Genomic DNA, 14,378 nt, shown 5'->3' with positions numbered 1-14,378 from the left:
CAACTTGCTCAATTATCAAGGAAACGCAATACAAAATTTTGATGAGATGGTATAGACACCCTACACTATTACATGCCATGTTCCCAACAAAATCCAACTGTTGCTGGAGATGTCTTAGGGCTCCAGGGTCATTACTACATATATGGTGGGACTGTCCACAGCTATCTAAATATTGGTTGGAGGTCATTTCCGTTTCACAACAAATTTTAGGCGCGCCTGTCCCCACTGATCCAGCATTTTGGTTAATAAATTATTCTGAGTCCTCACTGGGATACTACAAAAAGTCCTTGCTGCGCCATTTGAGTAATGCCGCAAGAGCTGTCATTCCAATTCTTTGGAACTCTTGTAACCCGCCCACACGTAGGGACTGGTTCCAAAGACTCGATTACTACATGTCAATGGAAGACTCTTCAACCCTCTCCATCAATAGCCCTTTTATTCTCACTAATACTTGGCTTCCATGGTTGGAATACAAAAACTCTATGGAATATAGAAATTATATGATTCCAGCCGTAATTACCCCGTAATATAGACTGCAGCTTCTTTATATTGGCTAACCACTTACTTTTAAAACATGAAGACCCTTCCCTGTTCCCCCATTTTTTGTTACTTAGTATATAGTTTTTCTTTTTACTTTACCTTCTTTATACTGTGTGATGTGTTTATTGAAATGTAAAAAAGTGGTTTCTAATTTGCGTACATTTGGACACGTACACGTTGATAATGTTTTGCTTCTGTATGATGTACGTTCTTTGTTTGAAACCTCTAATAAAAACAGAATGCAAAAAAAAAAAAAAAGAAATATGTGCACCTAATGAAACCCGTGTGAGAAGCTTGTTCTGCCACCAAATAGCTTTAATGTAATGTGTACGATGTGAGCATCCTCTTGTTATAGCTCCTGCAGTTTATTTGGTGCTCAGACAACAGTGGCACAGTCTTCAACTTCAGCTGGAAAGTCAGCTTAATCACAGTAACTCCTGTTTCTTAACTAAAATATAAAATAGCTTGTAGCATTTTTCCAGAACATAAAAACACTTTTTTCTGGCCAAAAAAATGACAAAAAAAGAAAAAAAGGCTGGATTTACACCATTAGAGTCAGTAGGCAGACACCAATCAATGTCTACTGCACGTCCCCATTCACACCTGATTTTTTTTTTTTTTTTGTGTGCGTTGCCTAATGGCGTTGTAGGAAAAAAAAGGCCCACTGATTTATATCACGCAGTACAACTTCCAAAAATTGGGAGGTTTATAAAACCGCTGCTTAGTAAATAAATCCCCTCATGTTCACAGAACACTTAGAGGGAAATGCATCAAACCTTCTAAAGAATGGAGACGCAACCAATCATCTTCAAGCTAGCATTTATCAAGTAGAATATCTATAAAGTGATAGTAACTAATCAGTTATAACCTATGGGTAACATCTCCACTTATCCACTCGTTTGGAGTCTCTATACATTTCCACCTTTTAGTCTTCTCATATATCAGATTATTTAATTCTACTTTACTGTCCAACATGAAGTTTGAGAAACATGCGCTAGACTGAAAGAGCAGCCCCCAATGCATGATGGTAAATCCAGCTCTTACTACATTTAGTGAATGTTTAGACAGTTAGCAAATTTTGCTCTCACCCTATTGTTTGTCATCCTTGAGAAACTGGTTTATTAATTGCATAGTATATTATATATGGGCTACACAAAGTCACAGCAGATGCAAACCTAGGATATGCAAGAGGAGTTGGGTCCTTAGACTTTGTAAAGTCCTATTGATTTTATGATGAATAAAATGTCATTTATACTACACTTGGATAATTTTCAGAGGCCCTAACAATGGTTTATGTCTTGCTTGTTTACCTGGAATGTGCCACTAAAATCAACAAAATAAGGGAGGCTGTGCAGGTTATTGTCAGAAGATCCATGAATTAAAAGCTGCTGAAGTCATTTTGATTTCAATAGGTATATCCATAGATTACCAAACTACATCCACAGTTGTTTCAGACAAGCATTGGGCCAGATGGCTGTCCATATCAAGCTGTGAAAACCTGAGGGCAAGGGGAAAAAAAAAGTGTTTTTATTATGAACATTTTCTGGATTAACATCATAGTAATATATCAGTGCTGTACAATTTTTTCATAGAGTATGCTATAAAAAGTTTACACTACACTGCAGACATATGCAACCTATAGCTCACCAACTATTCAGATACTACAGGTCCCTGCACGTCATTAAGGGATGTATTTCCACTGCAGCAAAGGCCTAAGTCTGCCCTACATTGTATATGTTCCACAGTAGCACAGGCCTAAGTCTGCCCTATATTGTTTATGGTCCATAGCAGCACAGGCCTAAAGCTGGCCACACACTGGACCAACTTACATCCAACCAGCCGACTAGTTGATTGGTTGGAATGAAAATCTGGTAACGTATGGGAGTAACTGATGATCAGCAATTTGCTCCTAAATGCCAGAAAACAGATGAAAATGGTCGTTCAGACAAGTTTGTTAAATGTTTGATCGAAACTATTTGTTCAAACAGTTTTGGTCCATTTTCCAGCGTTTGGGAGCAATTGCTGATTGTATTCCTTACCAGATTTTCATTCCAACCAATCAACTAGTTGGCTGGTTGGACAGATAATCTTTAGATGTGTGGCCAGCTTAAGTCTGCCCTACATTGTATATGTTCCACTGCGGCCCGGGCCTAAGTCTGCCCTATATTGTATATGGTCCACAGCAGCACAGGCCTAAGTCTGCCCAATATTGTATATGGTCCACAGCAGCACAGGCCTAAGTCTGCCCTACATTGTATATGGTCCACTGCGGCCCAGGCCTAAGTCTGCCCTATATTGTTTATGGTCCACAGCAGCACAGGCCTAAGTCTGCCCTACATTGTTTTGTATATTTCCTAAGTTTGCCTTATACTGTATATGGTACACAGCAACACAGGCCTAAGTCTATCCTATTCGATATATGGTCTACAGAGGTAAGAAGGCTCCAGAGTGCCACATTCTTCCTCAGATGGACATTTCGGCATTTGGTGTATACTGTACCAGTGGTTTCCAAACTTTCTTGAATCACGGCGCCCTTGAGTATCAGCATTTTTTTTTACTGCACCCCTAGGCAAAAAGTTTTAGAGAAATTAAAAATCAATAAAATTGAAGTAAAAATTGTGCCAATGTCATAGTTAGGGTAAGTTATATTATGGCGGACAGGGTTTCACTTTTGTTTGTCCACATATATTATGATTGGCAGCCACTAGCACTGGTTTTGCCTATCACATTGACCATAAAAAAAATTGATTTTGTTCTGGACCACCAACTTGTGGCACCCCTGGAAGTGCCCCGCAACACCCAGTTTGGGAACCACTGGTGTATACAGTAAATGTATACTCACCGCTTGGGAAACTGCATCAAACATATGGGACAGTTCTGTAAGGAACCTGCAACATCTGCCGACTTATCCACGCTTTCTCGTAACTCCTGCAATCTTGTTGAAGTGTCCTCTTCTGCGACATCCACCATTGTAGCATCATTAGGCTGTGGCTCTCCTCTTTGAAACTCCTCCGCTACTTTGTGTTCCTGTTGTATCTTTTGTGCAGCTAGGTTCTTTTCTATCGATAGAACAGTAGGCCATAAGTGAAAGGACTGTTTTTGAGATGCTTGTAACTTATGAATCTTACTTGTAGAAACTATTTGTGATTGTTGTGGCTCGTTACTCTTTGTTGAAGCTTTCCGTGAGGTCGGTGGATCTATGGATTTCTTTGTGGAACCTTTTTGTAATGTCTGGAGCTGCTTGGCTATCTTTTTGGAACCGTGTGAGATTTCTGGCTCCTTGATGTTCTTTGTGGATCCTTCAGCACAGGGCTGTGTCTTTTGGTTTGATAGCACAAACAATTGTTCCTTGGAGTTAACTGCTTGAAGACATTGTTTTGGAGAAGTAACAATAATGGGTTCTGATAAAGTCTTAGGGTTCTGCTGGTGGATTGCAACCTCTGCATAAATAACACTGGGCTGTTCTGCAGTATTACTAGGCGGTATATTCGGCAGTGGAACCCATTCAAAACTTTGCTCTCCAACTTTAAACACTTCAGCACTGGCTGTCTTCTCCCTTTCTTTCCCAGTGATCTACATACAAATAGATTTACATGGTTAATTATTAAAAAGGTATGTTCAAAAGCCTTACATTGTGGACAACATTGATGTTATCCAGTTGCAAATAAAGACACTGTGTAATACTGTCAGGTAAGGTGCAATGGCCAATATTATGTAGTATTATTATTATTAATAATTAACTTTTTTCAACAAAAGATTTATCCCTCACTTTTGTGACATCACACATTTTGAAACATGGGAATAATTTTCTATATTACACACGTTTTATATATACAAACACTGAGCCGTCAGCATTTATTTCAATACATTTGGAGTATAAATTAGCACCTGCTTGTGAAAAATTCACAATGTGTGTGTCATTTTTGGATATGATATCTGAGACAGACACCAGGAAGCTTAAAGTGCACCTATGACACAAAGGGTCAATCCAATTAGGTGCGAATTGAAGGTAGCGAGTTTGTTTAATGAAATTCGCAGACTTCGCATGAATGCACGCATCCAAGAATTCTCTAATCATATTAAAAATGCCTATTCGCTGTACTCGCAGCGGTGGTTTGTGAATTGACTGCCAAATCAGATGCGAGAGAAGTGCATGTAAAAAGTGGGGCGACCATCCTGGACCCACCAAAATTGATAATTTTGTTAGCAGGACCGTATAGAAGGCATTAAGAAAGTACTGAAGGTTTTTAAATGGTGTCAAATGGCTGATGTGCTTTTTTAAAAAATGCAAAAATATAATAAAAAGCAAACTTATTTAGGTTTAATCTGAAACTAATTAAACAAAAAAATGCACAAAAAAAAAGTAGGTGAAAAAAAATAAGTGATTTTGGGTCGCTTTGAAATTTTGAAAAAAAATTATAAACAATTTTTCAAATAAAAAATATTGTAATTAAATTTGGGGAACCTGAACTAACAAAAAAGTTATTTTCAGGGTAATTTGAGGACAATTTTTTTACCCCAAAAAATGACATGTTGTTAATGGTCTAATTAAGCTAATTGAAAACTTCCAATTGCCTAATTAGTAATTAGGAGGGTATCCAAGGGATTCAGCACAGTGTCCCAAAATTTTAACCTTAAAGTACAAATTTCCTTTTCATCTCTCACCCTCAGGGAGGTGTGAATGGAAAAATGCTAATTCAGTCTGACTGGTTCAGTGCGAGTTGCCAATTGGATTGCAAAATGAATTCGCTATGTGAACTCAAAGAGAAAATAGCACTCGCACCTCACAATTCACACCTAATTGGATTGACCTCACAGAGTGGAGGTTGCCATCTTCTGTAAGTGGGGAAGCAGACAGTCCATTCACGATTAACTAGCGACATCACAAAGATCTGATGTGCCAAGTTCATGTACATGGTTCCTAATGAACCACATCCTCAGTAATAATGGCAATATGTTATTAGCTGTACAGAATTCTGAAGACATTATGCCTGTATTCAATTAGCCGCAATAAGCCGTTTTCGACAAAAGTTTCCACCGATGATGTCATTTCGCCAGGCGAAAACTTATACCCGTGTTCAATTCCAAAGACTTTTCGCCGGCGCGAAGAGTCTGAGCCCCGTAACCAGCGGAAAAGATTCGCCTCTGAATGCAGGCGAAAAAAAGGGCAGAATTGGGGGTTTGGGTTGTAAAGTTGCGGGTACACCCCTGCAGCCTTGGGACAGTCCTCCAAAAGGTAAACTGCGTCAAAAAAAGGTTTTAAAAATACTTTAGTTCACCTCAAAAAAGTACTTTCGTTTTGGGGGTGAAAAAGTTCCAAGTTGGGGTACAAACTTAAAAACTAGCAAAATAGACTCCAGGGGGTCCCCCAAGTATGCCCCAGGTGTTGTTTTTATTGCAGGTGCTTGGTGAAGGTGCGTTTTTAAAACCTCACTTTAGCAATTTTTAACCATGCTTGCACCCATTTTCATGTACCCCAAATTTGCTGGGACTACTTCTTTTTACCAAAAAAACCCTGCTAAATGCTATTCTTCACCACTTGTGCAAAGACGTTAATTAGCAGCTATTGAGAGCATTTAAGTACCCCAAATACCTTCAGCAGGGCTATTCGGGGTATCTATAGTGATCTCCAATGTCAGTCCATCTTTTGGGGGTGTCAGGCTAATTTCCCCAAATCTGACAGCATTTTGCCTGTTTGAGTTTCACAGGGTCCCGTTTTCGCGTCCTTTGGAATTGAATAGGGCAAAAAGTTACCGCGTGCACGAAAAAGTGTTTTCTCCCAAAACATGCGATGTAGGCGGAAAGTCCGGCAGGGGAAAAGGACGGGACTCTTTGCGGCTAATTGAATATGCCCCTTAGAGGGGAATTCAATTCTTGGCAATATGCACACATCCCAAATAATTAATAACCAGTAACTTTGCTAATTTTCCTATGCACCACTATTCATGAGGAGCCAATATTCTGATCACCCCCTACAGCACATTGCTAAGAATTGAATCTCCCCCCCTTTATCGTAATGTTATGTATTGAAATCACAACTTTGCAGCTCTCAGCTGCACCCATGGGAAATGGGAACTTACCTTTAGTCTGTAAAAGCAGTTAATCCACTAAAAGCTTCATCTCTAAAGCTGCATACACACGTAATGATTTTCTGTCCAACCATCCAAATAGTTGATTGGTTGGAATGAAAATCTGGTAAGGTATAAAAGCAAGTGACAATCAGCAATTTGCTCCCAAATGCCGGAAAATGGACATAAAAACTGTTGTTTGAACAAATTGTTTAGATCAAACATTTAACAAACGTGTCTGAACGACCATTTTCATTTGTTTTCTGGCATTTAGGAGCAAACTGCTGATAAATCAGTTACTCCCATACTGTACGTTACCAGATTTTCATTCCAACCAATCAACTAGTTGGATGGTTGGACAGAAAATCTTTACGTGCGTACCCAGCTTACACTAAAAGCTAAGCTAGTCTGAAAATGAAAGAAAGCGAATGAGAAGTGGCGTTACATTTCCCCTCTACTTCTATCTAATTTAGATGTTTGATGTGCACCAGGTCACTCTATCCCCACCAAGATTAATAAACCTAAAATGGGCCCGTACATAATTAACCACAAAAAAATATATTTACAAATTCTGCGATTCCCCCCCCCCCCCAATGCAAAGATTCCCAAACCACCAATCTCTGCCCATACATTACAAATAATTTTCAGTGATTTGTAGATTTTTTCAGGAAAGGCAGATCTGACAATCTTGAAAGGCTCATCATGTTTACTAGAGACAGTCGACCAATCGGCTGATTATTAACATACACTAGCAATCTACAGCCCCAATTGGTAAGTGAAATCCAAAATATTGGACAACCTGATTTACAGATTCACATCACTTTTTGGTTGGAATTGGCGATTTTATGCCACAAACATCTGCAAAACAGGGAATTGTCCCAATCTATCGCAAATGTAGGGGCGCCTTAACTCTCATTATTAGTTTTATTATTAACAGCTACTTATATAGCCCAGCATATTCCACTGTGCTTTACAATTTATCTTGCCACAGGAGCCATCAAATTGATGCTGATCTTGTAAGGTCCTGATTTGTGTTTGGATGTCCTCAGCATGCTGACCTCCTGCCTTGAATAAGACCAACTTGACCTGACCCTGTGTCCATTTACAATCCAGAACAGGGGCCCCCATCATCAGTGTATTTTAATATAAGAGTTTTATACAAGTACAATGACTGTATTCAGACTGTTTCCCTCTCTCTTCCTCACATCAAGTATGTGCATTAAACTAAACAATGAAATGCTGCCATATGCATATCTGGAAATGTGCTAAAACAAAAAAAGAAAAAAAAACTTGAGAAAATACACATGTCCATACACTGGTGCTCAAGTTGTATTAAATAGCCCCTCTCGGCGTGCCAGGTCCCGTGCTTGCAGAAAGCATCTGTTTTGGGTTTTGATCAGACAAAAATGCACTGATTAGTTTGATGCGTGATACCTGTTGTTATCTGTGTGCAACGGGGTCTGAATATGTATACAAAGTGCTAGGATGCAGCGACCGCGACTATTTCCCACGCAAAGTTCCATTGTGCTTCATTTACAGACGCAGTCGCACACAGATATATAGTGTCACATATCAAATTAATCAGTGCAGTCTCCGGGTGCATCCTAGTTGCATCACATTGTGACGAAGACGCAATTTCAGCCAAAAAAACAGACATACTGTGCAAGCAGAGTCACATGGTTTACTGTCTATATCACGCCCTGCCAGATCTCATCTGCCATTTGATATGTGTAAGTTGGGAATACTTGTGGTGTTGTCAGAATATATGCAATGTGGTCTTTGTTATTCCTCTATGTCATATACATTTTAGGGTTTTTTCTGCCTGATGTAACTCCCAAAATGGTTAAACACAGCAAATTAAAACAAAAAAATACAAATTTGCTTAAAATCATTAATCGCATTTTCCTTGTTTGCAATATCTGCATTACTGTATTCCTAAACACCCCTCTCTGCACATTACCATGCAGCTCTTGTATTTACATATTTTTGTATAATCTGGCACAGGGATGTATAATGTTCATCCATATTAACCTGCCCTTTAGTAACCAAATTCAAACTAGCCTACCAACCTCAACTATAAGAAAACAAAATTGAAAGCACTATTCAGCTGTTAAAGAAATCACACATTATAAAACAAAATCATAGTGGGCGATTCAATGGTTTGCGCCGGCAGCTGTCAGTCATGGGCGCCCTTTAGAGCAATTCAATTGTTGCACCTGTTGGACACAATAGCCGCCGCTGACAGCAATTCTGCTTGCCCCCTCCTGAAGTGAAAAGCAGAAACGTGTGAAAAGTCCTGGTTTGGAGTTTACAAACTGCTGTTTGGCGCCCTAACCAGGACTTCAGGCGGGTTTAGCCGCTATAAGCGGCTACACCCAGTCTATTTGGGTGCGACAATTAACGGGTGCCCAAAACAATTGAATTCCCCCCAAAGGCTGCATACACACAGTTGCCAAAATTATATGTTCAAAATGAGTATATGTGAATTAATGTAAGAATAAACATGGTACTAAATTATACTGTACATATTTGCCAACATTGTCACACTCATTTCTATTTAAAACTTTGTTCCTTTTCTGATACAGGTCAGTGCAGTTCAAAACTTTACATTTATAGCTACAGATGTGTCCTCATACACTTCGCATTAATATGCCATGCGGCGTGAGACGTGTGACATACCGCTTCAGGAGACTGTACTGATTCATTTGATATGTGACACTTGTATATCTGTGTGCGACTGATTCTGAATATAAAGCACAATGGAATTGGCGTAGAAAATAGTTGCGAGCACGTCGTATACAGATTCAGACACAATCGCGCACAGATATACAAGTGTCGCACATCTAATTAATCAGTCCAGTCATGTGAAGCTGCTTGTTGCATTTACTTGGGCAAAAACTACATGAAAAACAAGCTTGTTGCAAGCAGATTCGCACTAGTCCAGGCTCCCTGAGAAGGGCTGTTTGATGTGACTGCAGCAATAGTGTCTGAGGACACGTCTGTATGAAAGCACAATGCAAACATATGAAATTCCAAAGCTTTCACATATGCATTCGGCTTGAAGAAGACCACAGCAACTTTTAACGTTCTACAGACGCCTATTTGAAAAACACAGATTGAACGCACTTAAAACTGCATCTATACATAAAAAACATTAAGCACACACATTGACGTAATGTAGTTCATATGTATTTTTACTTGAGTTATAACTCGCCATAGCAAAAATAAAAATATGCACACACAATGCAAATGTCAGTGTGTACATATCCCAAAATGAGCAGTGTTCAGCCAGTATGATGCACAAAATACTGACTAATACAATGACACAAAACTAAACTCAAATAAACCAGGGTTAAACCTTGTTTCCAGTCCAATAATACAAACACTGTGTTATTGTAGATTGGCTAAGTTATATTTTAATTCAGCAGATGGTACCTTTCGAAGCTCCACAAGTCGTCTGTATCCTACCCAAAAGATGAAGGCACTGCTTTTTCAATAAAAGCACTGTAGCCATAGAAACCGTAAAAAAGAAATACTTAAGAGACATTACCCTAATCATCAGAATGTAATGAAAAAAGAAAAGAAAGAAAAAAAATTACTTAAATGGGACAAATTTGCAAAAACCATGTGTGCCAATACAGCTGGAAAGCATTTAGTACCATATAAATTGTTATTTAACTACATTATTTTGGGAAACAGGCTTTTATTTGCAATCTACTGTATCGAGAATGGAAAAAATGTACTATGCCATCTTAAGTAATGCAGTTTTTTTTTTTTCAATAGAACGTATTCACAATCTGTTCAAGTAATAACCATGCTCCTAGAGTGTCCGTCATCTAGAAACTAAAAATCCCTGAGCAGACGCGCTTAATACATCATTACAATTTAATCTGATGTCTATTGATTCTTATTCTGCCCGTGACCTATAACGTATTGGGTTTAATTCATCACCTCAACAATGTATAACAAAGACAACATGTCACATTCTGAATTTCAGTGTGATTAAGCAGCAGATAAGATTTCCACACAGGTGTAAAGGTACACACCTGACAGATATATCTGCCGATGATGGTCGTTCATACACACTGAACGGCCATCATCTGCGTGTGCCCTCGGGTCCTGGCGGGCGGGTCCCGCCCCCTCCTCACAGCTGGCGGTGTTTGTACGGGCGGACACCTGCCGATGGACAGATATGTCTGCAGACATATCTGTCCATGGAGCACAGCCAATGTGATGTCGGTGAACGCAGACGTTCACACTGGACGTCAGGCAGCAGATACATTGGCCGATCAATTGATCGGCCAATGTATCTGTCAGTGTGTACCCAGCTTTAGTCATTACTGTGTTTTTTTTAGGATGTAAAAGAAAGTGAAAATGCATATTTGAAGGAAGAGTCACACTTAGCTGTTTGGTTTTAGTTGATGCTATTGTTTACTTATTTTTCTAGAGCAGTCCTCATAACATGATATATATATATATATTTTTTTTTCGTTCAGGATAATCTCTTGAATCCCTGGGCGGAATTTGATGGGGTCTTCACTATTCCATACAGCATTGGTCGAGGGCGGTTTAGGTGTATGGACCATGCATCTGTGAAAAAAGGGAGCCAGGCAGTGTCTATTTTAGTGAAGCAGAGAAAACAAATAAATAAATCTTGCTTTGGAGCTCCATCAACCAAGTATCTCTGTACGGCACACAGCACTTACATGCGGTTTATCGCTGACCACACAGGGAACTCCTTGCACCATACGGACAAAGGGGCTTTGTCTACACGAGCAGCAATTTACTTGGAGCTTGGATTATATCGCTGCCTTAAAGCCCAAATCTGGATTTTAAACTACGCCTCCAAGTAAGTCTGCAGTGGCTGAGATACAGTACAACACAGCTCGATATACCTGCCTTCTACAAGTGCTGTTTACATAAGCTGGTTATCAAAACATGATTGATGACTGTGACTGCTGCATTGCCTTATAGTAAGTCACCACTGGCCGGGATATATTACAACACAGGCTGCTAGACCTGCCTTCCACAAGCGCTGTGTGTACAAGCAGGTTGTGAAACACTGTTTGATGACTAAAATTGCTATATTGCCTTACATTTTAACTGAGGTGATACGAGACTCATTTTTTAACCCTTGTGGTGCAGTCAATTGGACTCTTTAATATGTCCATTATTCAATAGGAATATTTCTTGCCTATCTATCGATTTTTTTATTTATTCTTTGTATGTATTATTACTTATATGGTTTTCTAAATGTTTTTTAATAAATGTACCTATTTATTTAATCACTTGAGGCCTTGATTACTATAGGAAAGGTGCGCAGTTTATATATTTGTTTTCTCTGTTTTTCTGAAAGGTATTGCTGCATTTGTTCCTAGCAAGTGCTTTGATTAGCGCCAAATTCTGTCTTTTTCTCGGACAGTAGCCAGGAGAGGCATACTGTAGCTATCAGCAATTAAAAAAAAAACACATGGGAACACCATTGATTGATTTCCATTAAATGGTAAAACAACTGCCATCGGAACAAAAACATTGATGTTAGTATACATCGGATTCCGATGTCCATCTCTACGCTTAACCTGCAGACGGACTCTGGTCACCACGCCTCCACCGTGAAGCGTGATGTTCCAGCTCAGCCACACTCCTTCGTTGAACAAGAGGCATCTCCCATGGATGACAGTGCTATTATTATGTGACAGTGGCACCACGGCGAAGAAGCTCAACCGGAAGACCAGGAAATACAGGGTACATTGTGCAAAGAGGATATTGCTCATCACCAAGTTCGACAGAAGGGGAGGGGTGCACATGGAGGCCGCGGAAATATACACAAGTGCCCCAGCCCCGGGGACATGCTGCTTATATTGCTTATGGTAGCTGCAATACAAATCTCTCATCCATGATCCTCCTGCCCTTCCCAGCACATCCCAGTGGTCGGGCCCCGGCCAGCTGCAGGGAAGCTACAGGAGGGGTAGTGGTGACACTTGTGAGATGCAGGGGACTGGCGTGAGAAGCAGAGGCCAGTGTTGCAGGGGGATGTGGTAAGAAGGAGTGAGAGCCAAGGGCCTGTGGTGAGATGCAAGGGGCTGTGGTAAGAAGGAGTGAGAACCAAGGGCCTGTGGTGAGATGCAAGGGGCTGTGGTGAGATATAGGATTCTGTGTGAGATGCAGGGACAGAAGTAGGAAGCAGGAGGCTTTGGTGACATGACATAGGTTGTTATCAGAAGTAGGAGGCTGTAGCGAGATAAAACTGCTCCCGTGCGAAGCTGGGGCAGGGCATTAGTTCTTTCATAAATATATGTAAAATTATGTTATCGTACTGTTAAAAGAAGCTCAAAATATAAATAGGAGTTTGTTGAATTGAATAAAATGTTTGGAACGTCTTTGATTGAAACCTTATTGATGCATATGTATAAAAAACAGGTATGTACCAGAGGTGCCGCAATAATCCTTAACAACCAGATTCTAATTGTCATTTGGGCCAGCGCACATTTAGGACCTATTAATTGGAATGTTTGGGATTGTGGTTTTCTAGGCAACTTTATTTAATGGAATTCATAGTGTGTGTGACCCTTTATAGCCTCCACTAACAAATGGGTAATGGGGTATTTTTCAGTGTTCCCCTAATAATCTGTTGATCCTATATATAGTTTCCAAGGCCTTTACTTACATATATCTCCTATATAAACAGAGAACCGCTCCGTGTACACTCCATTATATATTGTATAAAATAGAGATGGTCGTGTAGAACCTCTAAAAGGATCAGCATAGGTGTGAGGTCCCAGGAGACAGAACACAGCACCTGGTGAGTCCTGTGGCCGCCAATAAACATCAGAGAAATGCAATTGGGCTCTAATAAACACAGCTGAGGCTCAATAAGTTCCTGCTACACGTAGGGGTTAGCCAACTATTTGTTAAACGCGTAATATTATGCTGAAATTTTTATTGCATTTTCCATCAAGAATATCCCACCCAAAATGGCTGATTAACCTGTTCCATGCTGAACATCTTCAACAAAATGGCCACTTTGAAAGACCATTTGGAACAACAATGCTGGATAGATGACAACAAGAACCAATCAAAGGTTCCTTGTCCCTATAAATACAAGCAGGAACCAGCACATATGCTAACACACCCCCAGAGGAAGGCCTAAAGGGCCGAAACGCGTTGGGACCCACACAATCTCCTGCATGATACTGAAATTTCCCTGAATTCTGAATCACGTGACCGCCACCCGCCCCTAGAGCGCGCTCTACCCGGAAGAACATAGGAGCCGGACGATCAGCGCTGCAACGAAGAGGAGACTGTTCCACTCAGGACGAGAGAAGGAGAGGAAGGCACAGCAGTAACGTGGCTCACCCCCCCACCACCGGCAACACTGCAAAACCTGCTGTACCAACCACGGAGTTAAACTCCAGGTCGAATTTCAGCGGACCACCAGGACCAGGTGTGCGCTTGTTGCGTCCCTGGAGAGAAACCCGGCGAACTCCAGACAGCCTGAAACAGAGACTCCAACATATAGGTACCCCCGCACTTGTGTTATCCCACACAGTGTGATCATCCTCTACATACCCATCGCTTCACTTGTTGAAGAAGTGACTGAAAAAGGATCAACTCAGGTTGGGACGCCACCTGTTGACTTCCTCCATTATATCAGCATAACCACGCTACCAGTTTTACCTTTCACGTGCATTGGGACTTACCTTCCATACTACTGTACCTATATTATAGTTACCCTTATTGTGACTTTGACTAGCAACAGTATATCCTATT

The 14,378-nt window shown here is 40.3% G+C and overlaps 1 protein-coding gene across 2 annotated transcripts in view; it reads right to left on the bottom strand.

Annotated features, from left to right (window-relative positions):
• Positions 1–873: 873 nt before the first annotated feature.
• The window catches only part of FAAP20 (FA core complex associated protein 20), a 36,136-nt gene continuing 22,631 nt past the window's right edge, over positions 874–14,378 (bottom strand). For both annotated transcript variants that reach the window (XM_088468240.1, XM_088468238.1), the window contains 2 exons: positions 3,383–4,113; positions 874–2,038 (listed from right to left, as the gene is read on the bottom strand). In XM_088468240.1, the coding sequence (XP_088324366.1) occupies positions 1,966–2,038; positions 3,383–4,113 (804 nt within the window). In that variant the 3' untranslated portion in view covers positions 874–1,965. The remainder of the gene's footprint in view (positions 2,039–3,382; positions 4,114–14,378) is intronic.

The sequence above is a fragment of the Taudactylus pleione genome, unplaced genomic scaffold, assembly GCF_031769625.1.
Source record: "Taudactylus pleione unplaced genomic scaffold, aTauple2 ptg000082l, whole genome shotgun sequence".
Taxonomy (NCBI): domain Eukaryota; kingdom Metazoa; phylum Chordata; class Amphibia; order Anura; family Myobatrachidae; genus Taudactylus; species Taudactylus pleione.
The sequence above is the reverse complement of the archived record's forward strand: the minus strand, read 5'-3'. Positions and strand labels throughout refer to the sequence as shown.